Source organism: Lithobates pipiens, unplaced genomic scaffold (genome assembly GCF_037356315.1).
Source record: "Lithobates pipiens isolate NorthernLeopardFrog02 unplaced genomic scaffold, aLitPip1_a1.2 Scaffold_16, whole genome shotgun sequence".
Classification (NCBI taxonomy): domain Eukaryota; kingdom Metazoa; phylum Chordata; class Amphibia; order Anura; family Ranidae; genus Lithobates; species Lithobates pipiens.
In genome coordinates this window covers 221,225,200-221,245,149 of record NW_027507748.1, presented here as the reverse complement: position 1 = coordinate 221,245,149, position 19,950 = coordinate 221,225,200, and the positions used below count along the sequence as shown (strand labels likewise).

The window sequence follows — 19,950 nt, the reverse complement described above, 5'->3', positions numbered from 1 at the left end:
CCATTGAGTCTGCCATTTTCTTTTTCTTTTTTTTTTTCTTTTTTTGGGTTGTGTTTTTTTTGTTTGTTAAAGAGGAAGTAAACCCTGATGGGTTTACTTCCTCTTTTATTCCCTGCAAAGGCAAAGCATAATGGACTACTATGCTTCGCATAGTAGCCCATTATGTGTCACTTACCTGACACAGGAGCCAGCGAAGTCGCCGCTGTCCCCTGTAGTCCGGCACATCCATCTTTTCGGTGGGGTCTCGCAGCTCCGCCACTGTCATTCGGCAGAGCCGCAATGACGTCACTCCCGCGCATGCGCACGGGAGACGACACGCGCGGCAGCTCTGTTGTTGGAAATGCCGCGCTCAGTGCACCTGCGCGCCGCTGTCTACGGCACATGCGCCGTAGACAGCAGTGCCTGTCTTCGGGCAAATATCTCCTAAACCGTATAGGTTTAGGAGATATTTCTCGGACCTACAGGTAAGCCTTAATCTAGGCTTACCTGTAGGTCAAAGTGGTTTGTAAGGGTTTACAACCACTTTAACTTTGTTGTCTGACTATAAATCTATGTTTATCCCAAGCATTTGAAACCAATTACTGTTGACTGTCTCACTACCTGTGCTGATAGTGTTTTTCAAGCATCAACTACCCGTTTAGTAAAATATAATTTTTAAACTTCCCTGCAGTTAGTTTGAGATCATGTCCCTGTGTTCTTGATTTTGGTTTCATATTGAAAAAAACTGCTCTCCTGAACCTCATAAAAGTCCTGGTTCAGGCACCTCCTGTATGGAGTGACAACAGTAGTGATGCTGCATTGTCACCCTGCCATATGGGCTTCTGATGGAAATTGCAAGGGACACTTCAACACGTATTATTAAAGTGGGAGTCTGCCTTTTTTTTTTTTTAAAAGCCAGCAGCTACAAATACCGCAGCTGCTGACTTTTAAAATAATGACACTTACCCGCCCAGCGCACCCGCGATGTCGGCACCCGAAGCCGATCTCTCAATCGTCCCTCGGGTGCTGCCGCTGCCATCTTGGGTATGGGAATCAGGAAGTGGAGCCTTTCAGCTTCATTTCCTGGTTCCCTACTGTGCATGCGCGAGTCGCTCTGCGCAATAAGGATGGTCCCTGCTGTCTCTGGGATCCGTGTGTTTCCCAGCAGGCAGCGGGGGACCTTCGGAAAGGGGCGTAGATTCTGCGGAAAGGGGCGTAGCTTCTGCAGAATCTACGCCGGAAGTGGGTGCAGATACCTGTACTGTACAGGTACCTGCACCCACATCCCCCCTGAAACGTGCCAATTGTGGTGCCGGAGGGGGGGAGGGTTCCAATGAGCGGAAGGTCCACTTTAGGGTGGACCTCCGCTTTAAGGCACAGACCACCATTGTCACCATAAGGAAATCCACCCCGTGAAATGCAGTGATCGCTGGAGTACATACATATAGAAATAAAGTGGCTGCAAAGAGACTGCAAAAGATCAGCACCACTGAGATTCATCAAGGATAAATAAAAGTGAAAACAAGTATTTAAAAAAAAAAAAAAGGCAATTACTTAGGATACACTGTGCTTTAAAGCGGTAGCAAACAGTTGGGTGATTTATTTATTTTTGACCTGAAAGGTAATGTATTGGGGGCTAGTATGCATCCCATACTAGCACATTATGAGAAACTTACCTGAAAATGAAGCATTTCAGTGATTGGCTATCACCGTGGAGGCCGCATGCATCTTCACCAAGCTTCCTTCCGGGACTGCGGACTCTGGCTGTATGACTAGCCTGAGCCACGGTGATATCACTCCCACGCATCCAGGAGGAAGCAGCTGTTTACGGCACAGGGTTATGAAGGAACGACCCATGCAGCCATTCCTTCAGAGCGCATGAGCCGGTGACATCATCAGTTGCATTTATACTAAACTTGTCCTAAGCGGCGCACGTTTAGGAGATATTTATAGTACCTATAGGTAAGTCTTATTATAGGCTTACCTATAGGTACAAGTCAGCGATGAAAGTTTAACAAACTAAATTTCATTGTTAAGAATAATGTCATCGACTGTAAAGGGAGCTACAATTTTTTCAATGTAAAAGAGCAGCCTGATGTTAATAATCCTACCAGCATATAATAGTGTTTTAATGTACGCCCAGCCATATTTTCTCATGACATAAACTGATTCTACTTTATTATTCGCAGTGCGTCAAAATAGTTGTGCTTTCCTGATCCTTCTCACATTGCAAGTCTATGACGTGTTGAAAACAATGCTCTCCCTGTGTGGCTGATATCCTAATCCACAGTTAAGGGTTATGTGGACTGCCATTGCTGAGCTAGCCTGCTTAAAATGCTGGTTTCCTGGCTGTCATGTTGATGCTTTGGCTTCAGTCAGCATTAGGAACAGATATAGATATCAGGATCTCTGACTCTTCTCCAGTTGTAATTTCCTGCATGCTTGTTCCGGGGCAGCGATTCAGAAACCAGCACTTTGAAAATGGTCCCCAATGTCAGTCCTCATAATATTGTCATGGCTGGTGTACTTTAATAAGCAAATAAAACTACTGATCCACTAAGAGCGCCATCTAATGACAAATCTACACATTTATCTACATATAATAAAAACATGACAGAGCAAAGCATACACTGACAAAAACTCATAATATATGCCCACCGGGCACATACTCTACATTCTCTTTACTGACCAAACTGGCATTGCAAAGTAAAGAAAATAAACAAAGTCTTACTCAGATTTCGGTACACGGCGGTATTACATTCACACTCTCCTGATAAGTTGCAAACTTCATCTGTAGCACATTGTGGGTCACAGGAAGGAGTAGCTGAAGAAAACACAGCAGAAAAATATCTCATAAATGACACGTCCTCAATGGTCAGACTCAGAAAGTACACTCCGAACTCATATGAAAATACTTACTTGTGCAACAGGACTGAGTTATATCGTGAAATAGGCCTTCTGGACAGCAGGAGCTGAAGTCAGAGTTAGCGCAATCAATACCTGGAGTTGGGACACAGGTCGTAACTTGATCAATACATGAACATCCATTTTCAGGAGTACAGCTCCCAGAGCACGAGTCACAAAATGTCAGAGCCGCGTAATTAGCTGGGAAAAGAAAAAAAAGATGTCAGAAACGAGCAGCTTTTTTTGTCAATTTTCAGATCAAGTCACATGACTAAAAACACCTGCAATATCTTTAGAACTGAAAAAAGTATTTGTAAAACTGGCCATAAACTTTTAAAAAAGTTGAAAAAATAAAAAAACAGTTGAAAAAAAAAAGTATTAACCCCTTGGTGACTGCAATGACCCTATAGTCCTAATATAAAAGGTCCCTTTACCATGAGAGCTTTTTGGTTCGATTCTGATTGGAGTTTTCTGGCAGAAAAAGTGCAGAACTCTCCTAAACTCGCCTAAACTCTGTACAAAAAATGCTCTATATTGAAGTTTTTTTCTGCCAGGAAAGCGGACGTTTCTTTAACCCCCAGTGTACATGGAGCCTTCTAGCTGGGAACTAGGAATGTGCATATAAACCATTACTTTTAGGTATCAAAAAAGGCTGTGCAGACACTTGGCTGTGGAGAACAGAGACTTGAGAGTGAATCTTAAAATGGATCTTCCCCCAAAAAAGGAAGTTCCACTTACTGTCCAACCCCCTCCCCTTTGGAGTTTTTTTGTTGTTGTTGTTTTTAAGGGAGCAGGTACCTGCTTCCACTTCTACTGGAATTGCCTAAGTTCCCCTCTTCCCCCCCATAACCTCCTGGAACATATAACAGGTCCTGGGAGGCTGCAGGTCCATTCACAAAGCGCAAAGTGTGATGTGTGCATGTGCAGTGGGGGGCCTGCTGTGAGGCTGCAAGGAGTCACAGTTGGCTTCTTACAGTAAACATGCTGGCACCAGGATCCCGAAGGCCAGTGAAGAACAAACCCGAGTACAGCGCTGGATCCTTGGACATGTATGTGTCCTTTTATTAAAAGTCAGTAGCTACAGTATTAGTATTTTTTTTTTTTCAGACTTAACATGGATGTAAATCCTCACATATACCTAGTGAATTGAACAGCCTCAGATGATACACAGAGATGAAACAAATCTCCCTACAGAAGTTTTACATATATATCTGCTGTCTTCAGCGTTATATACTGTTTATAAAGTGCATGTCCTGTTAGAATTTTCTCTTTCCGATCCACCTGATCCACCTGTGGGTGTAGATTCTTGCCATCAGGGCCGGAAATTTCCCGGTAGGCCGTCTGCACTCATTGCCCTGGGGCCGCTTTTGTCTTGGGGCTGGCTTCAGCATAATAAACGCCGCACTTTGCAATGCACTGTGTGTTCTGCCGTATAGTGTCCGGCCATGAAATAGTGTCCGCCCCGTACTGCACATGCGCAGTACGGAGCAGACGAAGCTTCGGAAAATCTCCGAAGCTGAACGGCGCCTGCACCGTGAGTGGAGGTGGTAGCCCCACCATCCAAGCGGACATAGGGTTGTGAGTATTAAAGGGCCGCTCGCGGGTGAGCTTCGCTCGCCACGCTTCGGGCTCGGCCTCGCTGCGCTCGGCTCTTTTTTATTCCAACTCTATGTCCACTTGGATAGTGGGGATAGAACCTGGACTCACGGCGCAGGCGCCGTTCATCCTCGGCAATTTTCGGAATCTGTGTTGCTGTGTACTGCGCATGCGCAGTACGCAGGGGACACTATCCAATGGAGGACGTTATTAGACAAGACACCGGTGCCTCCTCTTCTGATCTGTCTCCACCCACTGATATGCCCGTCTTCCTGAGGACGCTGACTTCTGATTGCATTTGGCCTGTGCGGTGCCAGCACCGCTGATTTCTCCTGCTTCCATTCGGCCCGCCCACTAGACTGCACGAGGAGAATAGGAGGACGGCCGCCCGTGGATCAGAATAATTAAGGTACCCCCCTGAGGTCTCTGTCTCTCTCTGTCTCTGTATGTCTCTCTGTATGTCTGTCACTGTGTCTCTATGTCTCTCTGTATGTCTGTCACTGTGTCTCTATGTCTCTCTGTATGTCTGTCTCTCTGTATATCTGTCTCTCTGTATGTGTGTCTCTCTGTATGTCTGTCTCTCTGTATGTCTGTCACTGTGTCTCTATGTCTCTCTGTATGTCTGTCTCTCTGTATATCTGTCTCTCTGTATGTGTGTCTCTCTGTATGTCTGTCTCTCTGTATGTGTGTCCAGAGGCGGCTCTCTAATTAGGCAAATTAGGCGATTGCCTAAGGCCCCGCAGTCTCAGGGGCCTCGCAATCGACTAATTTGCCTGTGATCAATCACACTTGTCACGGTCTCATCCCGGTCTGGTAGCAGCAGGTGCGAGGAGCGGGACAGTAGAGGCCTCTAGGTGGCACAGCGGCTGGATGACAGACAGCATGAGGGGGGCATGTCCATGTGAGACCCGCACTTGAGCTTCTCTCTTGTCCCGCTCACCAGACCTCTCCTCCGCACCTGCCTCCTATTTCGTTCTGGAGTCGAAGCGGGGTGTTGCTGAAAAACTACCCAGTTGGATAGTCCCATGAGTGTGAAGAGGGAGGAACTTATGCTGCCAACCAGAGGAAAGGTGAGTGCCCATGCCGCACAGCATTCCCTGTGTGCCTGAATAGGAGGAGCGGTGGGGAGACTGCACATAGATAGTGGAATTGATTTTTCCATATTACTCCATACAGCAACTGAATGTCCTGCAGGGAGGAGAGGAGGAGAAGTGATCATTCAGCGGCTGTATATATATGTAATATGGAAAAATCTATTTCACTATCTATGTGCAGTCTCCCCACCGCTTCTCTTATCTAACTTTTTCTGTATCCCCCGTACTTTTTGGCCCCTCCTTGTGCTCCCTGGCTCCGCCCCTCTGTGCTCCCTGGCCCAGCCCCTCCGTGTGCTCACTGGCTCCACCCCTCCTGCTCTCCAGCCCCTCCTTGTGCTCCCTGGCTCCGCCCCTCCTTGTACTCCCTTTCTCCGAGCCTCCTGTTCTTCAGCCCCTCCTTGTGCTCCCTGGCTCCGCCCCTCTTTGTACTCCCTTTCTCTGAGCCTCCTGTTCTTCAGCCCCTCCTTTTGCTCCCTGGCTCCGCCCCTCCTGCTCTCCAGCCCATTCTTGTCCTCCCTGGCTCCACCCCCATTTTGCCAGCACCCCCTGCTCTCCAATTCTTTCTGCGCTCTCTGGCCCCCAGCACTCTCCACCCTACATCCCCAGCGCTCTCTGGCCCCCAGCACTCTCCACCCTACATCCCTAGCGCTCTCTGGCCCCCAGCACTCTCCACCCTACATCCCCAGTGCTCTCTGGCCCCAGGCACTCTCCACCCTACACCCCCAGCGCTCTCTGGCCCCCAGCACTCTCCACCCTACATCCCCAGCGCTCTCTGGCCCCAGGCACGCTCCAGCCTACACCCCCAGCGCTCTCTGGCCCCCAGAACTCTCCACCCTACATCCCCAGCACTCTGCAGAGCTGGCCCCCAACACTCTACCCTACACCTCCAGCGCTCTCAGGCCCCCAGCACTCTCCACACCACACCTACCTCTCGCCCTCCCTCCCTCTCTCTTACCCCCCACACTCCTCTCTCTTACCACTTCCACCCTCTTCCCTCCCTCCCTCTCTCTCCCTCCCCCTCTCCCCCCTCTCTCTCCCTCTCCCCCCTCTCTCTCTCCCTCTCCCCCCTCTCTCTCCCTCACCCCCTCTCTCTCCCTCTCTCCCTTCCTTCCCTCCTGCCTTCCCTCTCCCTTCCTTCCCTCCTGCCTTCCCTCTCCCTTCCTTCCCTCCTGCCTTCCCTCTCTCTCTTCTCCCTTCCTCCCCTCTCTCTCTTCTCCCTTCCTCCCCTCTCTCGTTCTCCCCCTTCCTCCCCTCTCTCGTTCTCCCCCTTCCTCCCCTCTCTCGTTCTCCCCCTTCCTCCCCTCTCTCTTTCTCCCCCTTCCTCCCCTCTCTCTTTCTCCCCCTTCCTCCCCTCTCTCTTTCTCCCCCTTCCTCCCCTCTCTCTTTCTCCCCCTTCCTTCCTCCCCTCCCTCTCTCCCTTCCTTCCTCCCCTCCCTCTCTCCCTTCCTTCCTCCCCTCCCTCTCTTGCCCCTCCCTCCCTCGCTCTCTCCTCCCTTCCTTCCCTCCCTTCATTCCCTCCCTCTCTCCCTTCCTTCCCTCTCTCCTCCCTTCCCTCCCTCTCTCCTCCCTTCTCTCCCTCTCTCCTCCCTTCTCTCCCTCTCTCCCTCCCTTACTTCCCTCCCTCCCTCCCTTCCCTCTCTCCCTCCCTCCCTCCCTCCCTTCCCTCTCTCCCTCCCTCCCTTCCTTTCCTCTCTCCCTCCCTTCCTTCCTTCCCTTCCCTCTCTCCTTCCCTCTCTCCCCCCTTTCCTCTCTCCCTCCCTCTCTCTCCGCCCTCCCCTCTCTCTCTGCCCTTCCTTCCTCCTCTCCTCCCTTCCCTCCCCTCTGTCTCTCTCTCTCTCTACCTCCCTCTCTCTCTCTACCTTCCCCCTCTCTCCCCCTCCCCCATCTCTCCCCCCTCTTCTCTCTCCACCTCTCTCTCCCCCTTTTGTGCACCCTTTCTCTACCCCTCTCTCACCCCCCTCTCCCCCTCTCTCGGTCACCCACTTTCCCTCCCCTCTCACTCACAATGTCTTGCTCCCTTCCCTCTCTTTCTCTCCACCTATATCTCACAATCTCTTGCTCCCCCTCCCCTCCTTTCTGTCTCCCTTCCCCTCTCTTGCTCCCCCAGCACTGTGCTGGGATCCCCCCACTCTACTTCCTCTGTGGATGTGGAATGACTCAGTGACATCCCCTCCCTATTCTCCCAAGACACAGGAAATTCTTAGAGGGGTTGCCACCTTGCTGGGCCCCAGATGTTTTAATGGCTGCATATGTCTGATGGGTGCGGAGGGTGCCCTGGAAGTGGTGCCGATGAACTGTGTGCTAGATCTGTGTATCTTTTTGTAGCCATTTTTATTGCTTGAATTTTTTTCCCATTATGGGCGTGATTGGTGCCTCATGTTTAAGTTTCGCCTAAGGCCTCACAAATCCTAGAGCCGCCTCTGTGTGTGTCTGTCTCTATGTATGTCTCTCTGTATGTATGTCTCTGTGTCTCTCTGTTTGTGTGTCTCTCTGTATGTATGTCTCTATGTCTCTCTGTATGTCTGTCTCTATGTATGTCTCTCTGTATGTATGTCTCTGTGTCTCTATGTCTCTCTGTTTGTGTTTTCTCTCTGTATGTATGTCTCTATGTCTCTCTGTATGTCTGTCTCTCTGTATGTCTTTCTCTGTGTCTTTCTGTATGTCTGTCTCTCTGTATGTATGTCTCTATGTCTCTCTGTATGTGTGTCTCTCTGTATGTCTGTCTCTGTGTCTCTCTGTATGTCTTTCTCTCTGTATGTGTGTCTCTCTGTATGTCTGTCTCTATGTCTCTCTGTATGTCTGTGTCTGTGTTTCTCTGTATGTCTGTCTCTGTGTCTCTCTGTATGTGTGTCTCTCTGTAATGTCTGTCTCTGTATCTCTCTGTATGTCTGTCTCTGTGTCTCTGTATGTGTGTCTCTCTGTATGTGTGTCTCTGTATGTCTGTCTCTCTGTATGTCTGTCTCTCTGTATGTCTGTCTCTCTGTATGTCTGTCTCTCTGTATGTCTGTCTCTCTGTATGTCTGTCTCTGTGTCTCTCTGTATGTCTTTCTCTCTGTATGTGTGTCTCTCTGTATGTCTGTGTTTCTCTGTATGTCTGTCTCTGTGTCTCTCTGTATGTGTGTCTCTGTATGTCTGTCTCTGTGTCTCTCTGTATGTCTGTCTCTGTGTCTCTCTGTATGTCTGTCTCTGTGTCTCTCTGTATGTCTTTCTCTCTGTATGTGTGTCTCTCTGCATGTCTGTCTCTATGTCTCTCTGTATGTCTCTCTGTATGTCTGTCTCTGTGTCTCTCTGTATGTGTGTCTCTCTGTAATGTCTGTCTCTGTATCTCTCTGTATGTCTGTCTCTGTGTCTCTGTATGTCTGTCTCTCTGTATGTCTGTCTCTCTGTATGTGTGTCTCTCTGTATGTCTGTCTCTGTGTCTCTCTGTATGTCTTTCTCTCTGTATGTGTGTCTCTCTGTATGTCTCTCTGTATGTCTGTGTCTCTCTGTAATGTCTGTCTCTGTGTCTCTCTGTATGTCTGTCTCTGTATGTCTGTCTCTGTGTCTCTCTGTATGTCTGTCTCTGTGTCTCTCTGTCTCTGTATGTCTGTCTCTGTGTCTCTCTGTATGTCTGTCTCTCTGTATGTCTGTCTCTATGTCTCTCTGTATGTCTGTCTCTGTGTCTCTCTGTATGTCTGTCTCTGTGTCTCTCTGTATGTCTGTCTCTCTGTATGTCTGTCTCTATGTCTCTCTGTATGTCTGTCTCTGTGTCTCTCTGTATGTCTGTCTCTGTGTCTCTCTGTATGTGTGTCTCTCTGTATGTCTGTCTCTGTGTCTCTCTGTATGTCTGTCTCTGTGTCTCTGTATGTCTGTCTCTCTGTATGTCTGTCTCTCTGTATGTGTGTCTCTCTGTATGTCTGTCTCTGTGTCTCTCTGTATGTCTTTCTCTCTGTATGTCTTTCTCTCTGTATGTGTGTCTCTCTGTATGTCTGTCTCTATGTCTCTCTGTATGTCTGTGTTTCTCTGTATGTCTGTCTCTGTGTCTCTCTGTATGTGTGTCTCTCTGTAATGTCTGTCTCTGTGTCTCTCTGTATGTCTGTCTCTGTGTCTCTCTGTATGTCTGTCTTTGTGTCTCTCTGTATGTCTGTCTCTATGTATGTCTCTGTGTCTCTATGTCCCTCTGTTTGTGTGTCTCTCTGTATGTCTGTCTCTCTGTATGTCTTTCTCTGTGTCTTTCTGTATGTCTGTCTCTCTGTATGTATGTCTCTATGTCTCTCTGTATGTGTGTCTCTCTGTATGTCTGTCTCTGTGTCTCTCTGTATGTCTGTCTCTGTGTCTCTCTGTATGTATGTCTCTGTGTCTCTCTGTATGTCTGTCTCTGTGTCTCTCTGTATGTCTTTCTCTCTGTATGTGTGTCTCTCTGTATGTCTGTCTCTATGTCTCTCTGTATGTCTGTGTCTGTGTTTCTCTGTATGTCTGTCTCTGTGTCTCTCTGTATGTGTGTCTCTCTGTAATGTCTGTCTCTGTGTCTCTCTGTATGTGTGTCTCTCTGTATGTGTGTCTCTCTGTATGTCTGTCTCTGTGTCTCTCTGTATGTCTTTCTCTCTGTATGTGTGTCTCTCTGTATGTCTCTCTGTATGTCTGTGTTTCTCTGTATGTCTGTCTCTGTGTCTCTCTGTATGTGTGTCTCTCTGTAATGTCTGTCTCTGTGTCTCTCTGTATGTCTGTCTCTCTGTATGTGTGTCTCTCTGTATGTCTGTCTCTGTGTCTCTCTGTATGTCTTTCTCTCTGTATGTGTGTCTCTCTGTATGTCTGTGTTTCTCTGTATGTCTGTCTCTGTGTCTCTCTGTATGTGTGTCTCTCTGTAATGTCTGTCTCTGTGTCTCTCTGTATGTCTGTCTCTGTGTCTCTCTGTATGTCTGTCTCTGTGTCTCTCTGTATGTCTGTCTCTCTGTATGTGTGTCTCTCTGTATGTCTGTCTCTGTGTCTCTCTGTATGTGTGTCTTTCTGTATGTCTGTCTCTGTGTCTCTCTGTGTGTCTGTCTCTGTGTCTCTCTGTCTCTGTGTCTCTGTATGTCTGTCTCTGTGTTTCTCTGTATGTCTGTCTCTGTGTCTCTCTGTATGTCTGTCTCTGTTACTCTCTGTATGTGTGTCTCTCTGTATGTGTGTCTCTCTGTATGTGTGTCTCTCTGTATGTCTGTCTCTGTTACTCTCTGTATGTGTGTCTCTCTGTATGTGTGTCTCTGTATGTCTGTCTATGTCTCTCTTGTGAGGATCAAGGTATAAGAATAAAAATGGTTGACAGTATGTTTCACTAAATGCTTATCTCGTCTGTTTTCAGTTGTTTTAAAGACATCATCCTTAAGGCCGGATGGGTGCAGTCACGTACACAATAAGAGGAAACCATGTCGTAAGGGTCAACTGCCACATCAGCTCTAAAAGCAGAAGAGACTTAGAAATTGCCTTTTATAGAAGTTGTTTTGTTTCAACATTTTTAACGCCTGTCTTTTTTAGTGTATAAAAAGAGCTGTGTGATAATAAAGGACCTCAGAGTGAGTGAGTGCGACCGTCTGAGCAGACATACTGAGAACTTCTTTCCGTGTCTCCTTGCTTAGATAAGACTCTAATAATAATTGGGAAACGGTAACATAACTTATGAATAGGTGACTTGCAGTAGTCACACCTAACATTTTTGGCGCACGAACAAGGGACTTCGCTAAAGAAACTACAAGAGGCGAACGAACATAAGGACGGAACGAAGAGGTCGGGCACATCAGGAACCACAGACAAAACCTGCGCAGGTAAGAAAAGCTTTATTTTCTTATAAACTCTGTGCTTCTTAGATTTGTGCCCACCCGATCTGTCTGTATTGTTCTTCAGGTAAAACCAACCTCTGTAGTAAGCGAGTCTTGAATTTAATATTTGACTTATGTTACCGTTGTTTCTTGTCTGTCTCCTTGTCATCTGTCTGTTGTGACTGAGATAAGCCCTGTTTGTATGGTGTGAATTGAAACATATATCATCCCAATGGGTAACGGAATGCGCCCTTAACTCGTAAGAGTACTTGGGGGTCCGACACTTAAGTTTGATATACGCTTTTTGATTCATGAGCCTAAAAACGGGTTGAAAGTATAAGTCCTGACTGCCTCAATAAAGCAGGAATAAGAAACGAATGCTGAGAGATTCCATGGTAATGGGAAGGGAATAAGGTCTCCACAAAGTCCGGAGATCTAGTTATATGTGTTTGGCCACCAAAAGGAATGCTTGTATATGTTGTAGCCGTCAGTCTGGTCATAATATTTGTCAGTTGGCTAGCATATAAAGTAATTCGATTTCAGAAATCTCATCCAGGAGAGGTTTTTAGTATTTTGGCACCCTAGGAGGAGAAGGCAACGAGACACTTAGTAAGTGATCCAAACGCCACCTAGGCAGGACTGTCAAAATGGGCCAGACACATGGTAAACCCCAGGAGGAATTTCAGAAATGTTATGCTGTTAAAGACATAATTACAATGTTGTATGGGAAGGACAAGGCACAGGGCACGAATAGGGTTCTCAAGAAATTTGGAATGGATGGAGAAAATGGGCTAAGTGTAGAAGGTTGGGAGAATATAAAGAGAGACAGACAGGGAGAGGTCCTGCAGAACAGATGGGTATCACAAATACAATGTTTAATTAAGGTTTCCAACAGGGCTAAAGAGGAGGGATGGAAGTATTGTCATGAACAGGGTGGATGGGACATGAAGGTCCGACGCAAGAGTCTCCCTTCTGCTCCCGAGGATGGAGTAAAAACGGAAGGTACTCCACCTCCTTATACCACTACCACACCAGGTAGCGAAAGACCAAAACTTTATCCTTCCTTAAGAGGAAGAGGATGGGTATGCCGAGTATGCGGTACCCAGAATACAGACTGGGCACAGGAATGTGTACATTGCGGAGCTCAAAGACCAGAGTCCGTAGCTCCAGTCCACAGTCGGACTAGGGTAATACAAGTAAATAATCCAAATGCGGGTCAAGCAGGACAGCCACCTACAGTGACTCAACAAGTCGTTCTGAGGACATGGGCACCTTGGTCGGCTGACACTCTTATGGCATTAATACAGAATGCTCCTGATCCCGTAGCAAAACCTGCCGCATTCTGTAGATTCGTGACACAATTACTAGACACACATGAAGCAACTTGGCAAGATGGGGAAGATTTGTGTAGACATAAAATGACACTAACAATGTTTAATCAATTTATGAATGAAATTGCTCCACATAGACCACAAGGGGATCCAGCGACAAATCCACCAGGAGTACACCCCCGTCATATAGACTCTAGACTCCTGTTTATTAATCAGTTACGAGAATTTTGCCAAAGGAAACAGCAGGAAAGGGGTTCGACAGCGCCCATAAAACAGGCCCCAGGTCAGACTGTTACAGAATTTTACCTCAACATGGAAAGCATGATGGCTGACGAAGGTCTAGATTTAGCCTTACCCGTCACCATTAGGGCTTTCAATCGACAGTTTATGGAAGGACTAGTACCCCAAATAGGTGACAAACTGAAGGCATGTACTCCCGAATGGAGAGCCATAGGGGACAGAGGAACATTGTTGCAGAAAGCACAAGGCATAGAGGCTGATTTAGCAGAAGCTAAACCCAGAAGGACACCGGGAGTTAACACTGTTGCCCGGGTCAATGAAGGAGGGAATTCCTCCCGTAAACCTCTTACCTGTTATTACTGCAACAAGGTGGCACATATAAAAAGAGACTGTAGGAAAAGAATAAAAGACGAACAGGAAGGAAACACGGACAGAGACACGAGGGACTACAGACAGAGGCGTACCAACGATAGGGACGATCCGACCGCATGACTTGCCCCAGTCCTAGCTGAATCAGAGAATAAAATGCTCCACATGTTGATGAAGGTGGAAGGTAAACATATTCCTTGTTTAGTTGACACAGGAGCATCACGCAGCTTATTATCTGATTCAGTAGTCCCTCCACACATGACATCCCGTGACACCATACCCATAAGTGGTTATGACGGTCTTTTGTCCGATGCCCCACTGACTAAACCTTTAAAAGTAAAAATAGGGAATCACATGTTTTTGCCACGCTTTTTGATTTCCAGAGGAGCCCCTACTAATTTATTAGGAGCAGATATTCTTCAGAAAATAGGAGCAAACATTACTTATCATCCAGATGGTATGGTCACCTTAGCAATAGGAGATGACCCAGAGGGTATAGAAATCTGTAATAAAATACAATGTTTGGAAGTAGAACCAGAACTGTCCAATACACCCTCGCCGGAAATAGATCAAATTCTGTCTAGCCTTCCGGAAGGGCTATGGGAAACACATCCAGCAGACGTTGGGCTTTTGCCCATACCCCCGGTTACTCTACAGCTGATTCCAGGAGCAGTTCTCCCCCAGCAGAAACAGTACCCACTCAGTGCGCCCCAGGAAGCAGCTATAGAACTACAAGTGGAGGCTCTACTCAAAAGTGGAGCATTAAAAGAAATACAGTCACCAGCCAATACCCCATTGTATCCGGTCAAGAAAAAGACATTGGGGGATGGCCCAGTAAAGTATAGAATGGTACAAGACCTAAGGGCGGTAAACAAAATATTGGTCCCAATAACGCCACTAGTACCAAACCCGCATACTTTACTTTCAGAAGTACCATCAGATAGCTCCTCATTTACTGTTATAGACTTGGCTAATGCTTTCTTTTCTGTACCCCTGGCGGAGGAATGTCAACCGTGGTTTGCGTTCCGTCTCAAAAACCGCCAGTTGACCTGGACACGCCTACCGCAAGGAATGGCGCATTCGCCAACTCTATACTCGCAAGCCCTACAGACAGTGTTGGGGGAATGGCAACCACCTGACACTTGTGTATTGTTGCAATATGTAGATGACCTATTGTTATGTTGTCCGGATAACGATACTTGTTTAAAAGCCACTCTATCATTGTTACAATTCCTGGCTGAAAAAGGGTGCACAGTGAATAGAACTAAGTTACAGGTATGCCAGAAAAAGGTTGTCTTTTTGGGCCACTGTATATCCCAGGGTACTCGACACCTCACTGAAGAACGAGTCCAGGCCATAAGACAAATGAATGTCCCACGCAACTTTAAGCAACTTTGTATGTTTCTGGGAATAGTGTCATATTGTAGACAATGGATACCACATGCCAGTTCTCTGATGCAGCCATTATATGATTGCTTGAAAATAGTACCCTATGTACTCACAGAAGCAGGTCATAAGTCTTTTAGCACCTTAAGAAAGTTACTAATTTTGGCACCTGCGATCGGGATCCCTGACTATACCAAAACATTTCATTTGTACATTGCTGAAATCACGGGACACGCAACAGGGGTGTTGACACAACAACACATCAAACAAAGGCCGGTAGCATATTTCTCAGCGGCTCTCGATCCTGTCTCTAGAGGATCACCGTCCTGTGTACGAGCAGTTGCAGCAGTGTCAATTATCATTGACAAATCCTCAGAAATTGTCTTAGACAATCCTGTAGTGGTACATACCACACATGACATACACGCCATCTTGTCACAAGTTCAGCCAAAGCACATATCAATGGCGAGGCAGCTGCGTCTGCAATGCACCTTGCTCCTACCTCCCAATGTTACCTTCCAGCGATGCACTTCCTTTAACTTAGCACAACTTCTACCCTTACAGACAGATTTGACAGGGGGGAGTAATGGTGAAGGCACAGCACAAGAAACTCAGGATTCTGACACACTTTCATTTCATGACATAACATCTGATGAACACGATTGTTTTCAACTTATGGAACAAGAGATCACGGGGTTCCCACATGTCACAGACACACCCATTGCAAATGCAGAACACACACTGTACATAGATGGTAGTAGATTTGCCGATGACAAAGGTAAATATCATACAGGTTATGCTGTGGTAACGGACACACAGGTAATTGAGGCAAAGTCATTACCAGCACACATGTCTGCACAGGAAGCGGAACTAACAGCTTTAGAAAAAGCCTTAGAACACTTAGAGGGACAAGAAGGGAACATTTACACTGACTCTGCCTATGCTTATGGTGTTGCACATGCTTATGGCCACATATGGAAAGCTAGAGGTTACCTTACAGCAGCAGGCACACCTGTTAAACATGGTGAAGGAATCAAAAGAGTCCTGAACAATCTTCAAAAAGTTAGAAGAGTAGCCATTATGAAGATAGCGGCACACACGAGCGCAAAAACAATTGAGGCAAAAGGAAATGCATTTGCAGATTTAACTGCAAAACAAGCAGCTCTAGGGGAAGTAAGCCCTGAGACCTTAGCAACGGTAAAGGTGAGCATCCCAGAACCGACATGGCAGCAGATGAGTAAACTACAGGAGCAAGCAGGAGAGAGCGAGAAAGATAGATGGGTAAAAATGGGAGCAGCACCAGGCCTTGACAATATATGGAGGGAAGGAGGCAGAATATGCCTACCTGCCTCTCTATACCCCGCAATGGCAGCGGCTGTCCACTTGCCCACTCATGTCAGCTCCAATTCTATGTATAGGATTGTAAGCCAAGGATGGCTAGCCCCTGGATTCAGTAGTACTGCAAGGAACTACTGTGCTGCATGCCAAATCTGTCTGTTAAATAACCCAGGACAGAGAGTGAAAACCCCACGTAAACATCAGGTTCGGGCCCAATATCCCTTTCAGAGACTGCAAATTGACTATATCCAAATGCCTAAGAGCAGCCCATTTGAATTTTGTCTCGTGTGCATCTGCTTATTTTCAGGCTGGCCAGAAAGTTATCCAGTGAAATCAGCTACAGCGAAAGCCACAGCGAAGAAACTGATCACAGAGTTAATACCTAGGTTTGGTCTTCCTGAAACCATAGAATCAGATAGGGGAACACACTTTACAGGAGAAATCATGCAGAATGTAATGGCTATGTTAGGGGTTCAACAAAGTTTCCACACCCCTTACCACCCACAGAGTTCAGGATCAGTAGAAAGAGTAAATGGGACAATAAAGTTAAAAATACAAAAAGCTATGCAAGAGTTAAATAAACCTTGGCCAGAATGTCTGCCTTTAGCTTTGTTCTCCATAAGGTATACTCCAACGGGAAAAACAGGGTTATCCCCATATGAAATACTTTTTGGGAATGCACCCAGACTAGGTTTATACTTTCCACAGAGTATGCAATTGCAATGTGATAGTTTGACTGCATATGTGATACAATTACAACAGCATCTAACTAAGATCCACAAAAGTGTGTATTCTTCTCTTCCAGACCCTAACTCAATAGCAGGTACTCATTTGCTGAGCCCCGGAGATTGGGTCTATGTAAAGAAACATACCAGAAAAGCTTTAGAGCCACGGTTTGAAGGACCTTATCAAGTACTGCTGACCACTCCCACATCGGTCAAGTTGGAGGGTAAAGCAGCCTGGATCCACGCTTCACACTGTAAAAAGGAGCCAGTTGGCAAATGACAACATGTATCTTTTTATTCTTTTTATTTCAGTAATCCTGACCAATAGTTTGGTTACCTCACAGAATGAAATTCACAAGGATGAAGGATTTTCTAAAAAAATGTTATTACTGAAGTTTAAATATGCTTATGCTCGGAAGTCAGGATATGAGAAATTTTGGATTTGCAGTAAATTACACCCCAGTACAGCAAACATACCACTGATGGCAGTTCCTATAAATTATACTGACCTTGCTAACAGTAGCATTAACATAACTGGAACAAATACCAGCAAGACAGTAATGTTTAAATCAAATGGTCTCGCCTTTCCCCCTGCCTGGTGTTTCAACTTAGGGAACACAACGGGAGGAAATAGAGAATGCCAAGACAGCAAGTTTAATTTGTCCATTGTCGTATTAAATGGAAGCTTCTACCCCAGTAATTCCAGCACACACCAGACATTATCTGACTTCCTCACTAACATTGTGGATAATAATGTTAGGTGGTTAGTATCCAACTTATCCCTCTATGGATACACCTCTCGTTATAGAAATGATATCAGTTCAAGATCAGTAGCTCTAGGAAACAATATATACATCTGTTGTGGGGATAAGTGTTATACCTGGATACCTAGAAGGGCTCAGGGATGGTGCTACCTCGCAAGTTTGGTACCAGTAATGGGAGTAGTGGGTGATGAACAAGGTGATCACCTACTAGAAGCTAGTATGCACCCCAGATATCCCCTCAGATATCGTAGCAAGAGAGAAATATTCTTAGAGCAGGACATGGCATGGGCTTGGTTCCCGTCCTGGACAGGATGGGGTATAGACTTAATGAAGCGACTAAATAACTATACTGGAATAATTAATGATATTTTGGAGAAAAACTCTGATGACATTACTAAGTTAAATCTAGAGACCAGAGCCATCACAAAACAAATAGAATTACATGAGTTAGCGATTGAAAGTATGAGTGCAGCATTAACAGGACTCTGTGAGGCTACAGAAGACTATGAATGTTGTACTTGGATACATAACACCAGCATCGAGATACCCGACTATTATGACATCATTGCACGACACCGCACGGAAGTAAAGGATCTACAGGAGAAGGCCCGTAATATTGGCCGTGACTGGGATCCGTTTGGTGGAACTTTTAGCTTCTCAGGGTTATTCTCTTGGCTTAAGAAGGCAGCGATGACAATTATAGTGGTGCTTTTATTTGTATTTCTTCTTTATGCGTGTTTTAAACTGCTCATGTGCTTTTGCAAGAAAGCCAAGGTAAATGCTGTAGAAAAGATGGAACTTTTGTAAGTTGATAAGTTGGATAAGATAGGTGGATTTGGTTCCTTGACATCACCCATCTGTCAGAAAAGCCACTCTTCCTGAATTTTAGATGTTGGTACTATCCAGGGGGATGGGTGTATACCCCTCTGACAACTCGCGGTCAGGGAGAGTACTTTGGACATAGGCCGACTAGAACTTGTTCAGGTGGACCCAGGGTAAGAGGGAAGGGTGATGTCAAAGGGGGAAATTGTGAGGATCAAGGTATAAGAATAAAAATGGTTGACAGTATGTTTCACGAAATGCTTATCTCGTCTGTTTTCAGTTGTTTTAAAGACATCATCCTTAAGGCCGGATGGGTGCAGTCACGTACACAATAAGAGGAAACCATGTCGTAAGGGTCAACTGCCACATCAGCTCTAAAAGCAGAAGAGACTTAGAAATTGCCTTTTATAGAAGTTGTTTTGTTTCAACATTTTTAACGCCTGTCTTTTTTAGTGTATAAAAAGAGCTGTGTGATAATAAAGGACCTCAGAGTGAGTGAGTGCGACCGTCTGAGCAGACATACTGAGAACTTCTTTCCGTGTCTCCTTGCTTAGATAAGACTCTAATAATAATTGGGAAACGGTAACATAACTTATGAATAGGTGACTTGCAGTAGTCACACCTAACACTCTGTATGTCTGTCTCTGTGTCTCTCTGTATGTCTGTCTCTGTGTCTCTCTGTATGTCTCTCTGTATGTCTGTCTCTGTGTCTCTCTGTATGTCTGTCTCTGTATGTCTGTCTCTGTGTCTCTCTGTATGTATGTCTCTCTGTATGTCTGTCTCTATGTCTCTCTGTATGTATGTCTCTATGTCTCTCTGTATGAGTGTCTCTCTGTATGTCTGTCTCTGTGTCTCTCTGTATGTCTGTCTCTGTGGCTCTCTGTATGTCTGTCTCTCTGTATGTGCGTCTCTCTGTATGTCTGTGTCTCACTGCATCTCTGTGTCTCTAAAAAAAAGAGTGCTTTTTTTTTTTATTTGTTTTTCGTTTTTTTGGGGGGTTGCAAACTGAAAAAAATAAATAAATCATCAATTGCAGCCTCACTGTGCCCATAAATTGCCACCACTGTACCCATCAAACGCAGCCACTGTGGCCTCAAATGCAGCCACTGTGCCAAATGCAGCCCTTGCCCCTCAAACGCAGCCACTGTGCCCGTCAAATGCAGCCACTGTGCCCCTCAAACGCAGCCACTCTGCCCCTCAAACGCAGCCACTGTGCACTCAAACGCAACCACTGTGCCAAACGCAGTTTTTGTGGGGGGGGGGGGCACAAACTGAAATAAATAAAACATCAATTGCAGCCTCTCTGTGCCCATAAATTGCCACCACTGTACTCATCAAACGCAGCCACTGTGCCCTCAAACGCAGCCACTGTGACCGTCAAACGCAGCCACTGTGACCGTCAAACGCAGCCACTGTGCCAAACGCAGTTTTGGGGGGGGCGCAAACTGAAAAAAAAAATCATCAATTGCAGCCGCACTGTGCCCATAAATTGCCACCACCGTACCCATCAAACGCAGCCACTGTGCCAAATACAGCCCTTGCCCATCAAACTCAGGCACTGTGCCCTCAAACGCAGCCATTGTGCCAAACGCAGCCCTTGCCCATCAAACGCAGCCACTGTGCCCGCC

At 46.3% G+C, this 19,950-nt stretch overlaps 1 protein-coding gene across 1 annotated transcript in view; it reads right to left on the bottom strand.

Annotated features, from left to right (window-relative positions):
• The window catches only part of LOC143982408 (uromodulin-like), a 121,590-nt gene that overhangs the window by 29,616 nt on the left and 72,024 nt on the right, over positions 1-19,950 (bottom strand). Inside the window, exons 3-4 of the mRNA XM_077481078.1 lie at positions 2,899-3,084; positions 2,711-2,803 (exon numbers count right to left, since the gene is read on the bottom strand). Coding sequence (XP_077337204.1) covers positions 2,711-2,803; positions 2,899-3,084 — 279 coding nt within the window. The remainder of the gene's footprint in view (positions 1-2,710; positions 2,804-2,898; positions 3,085-19,950) is intronic.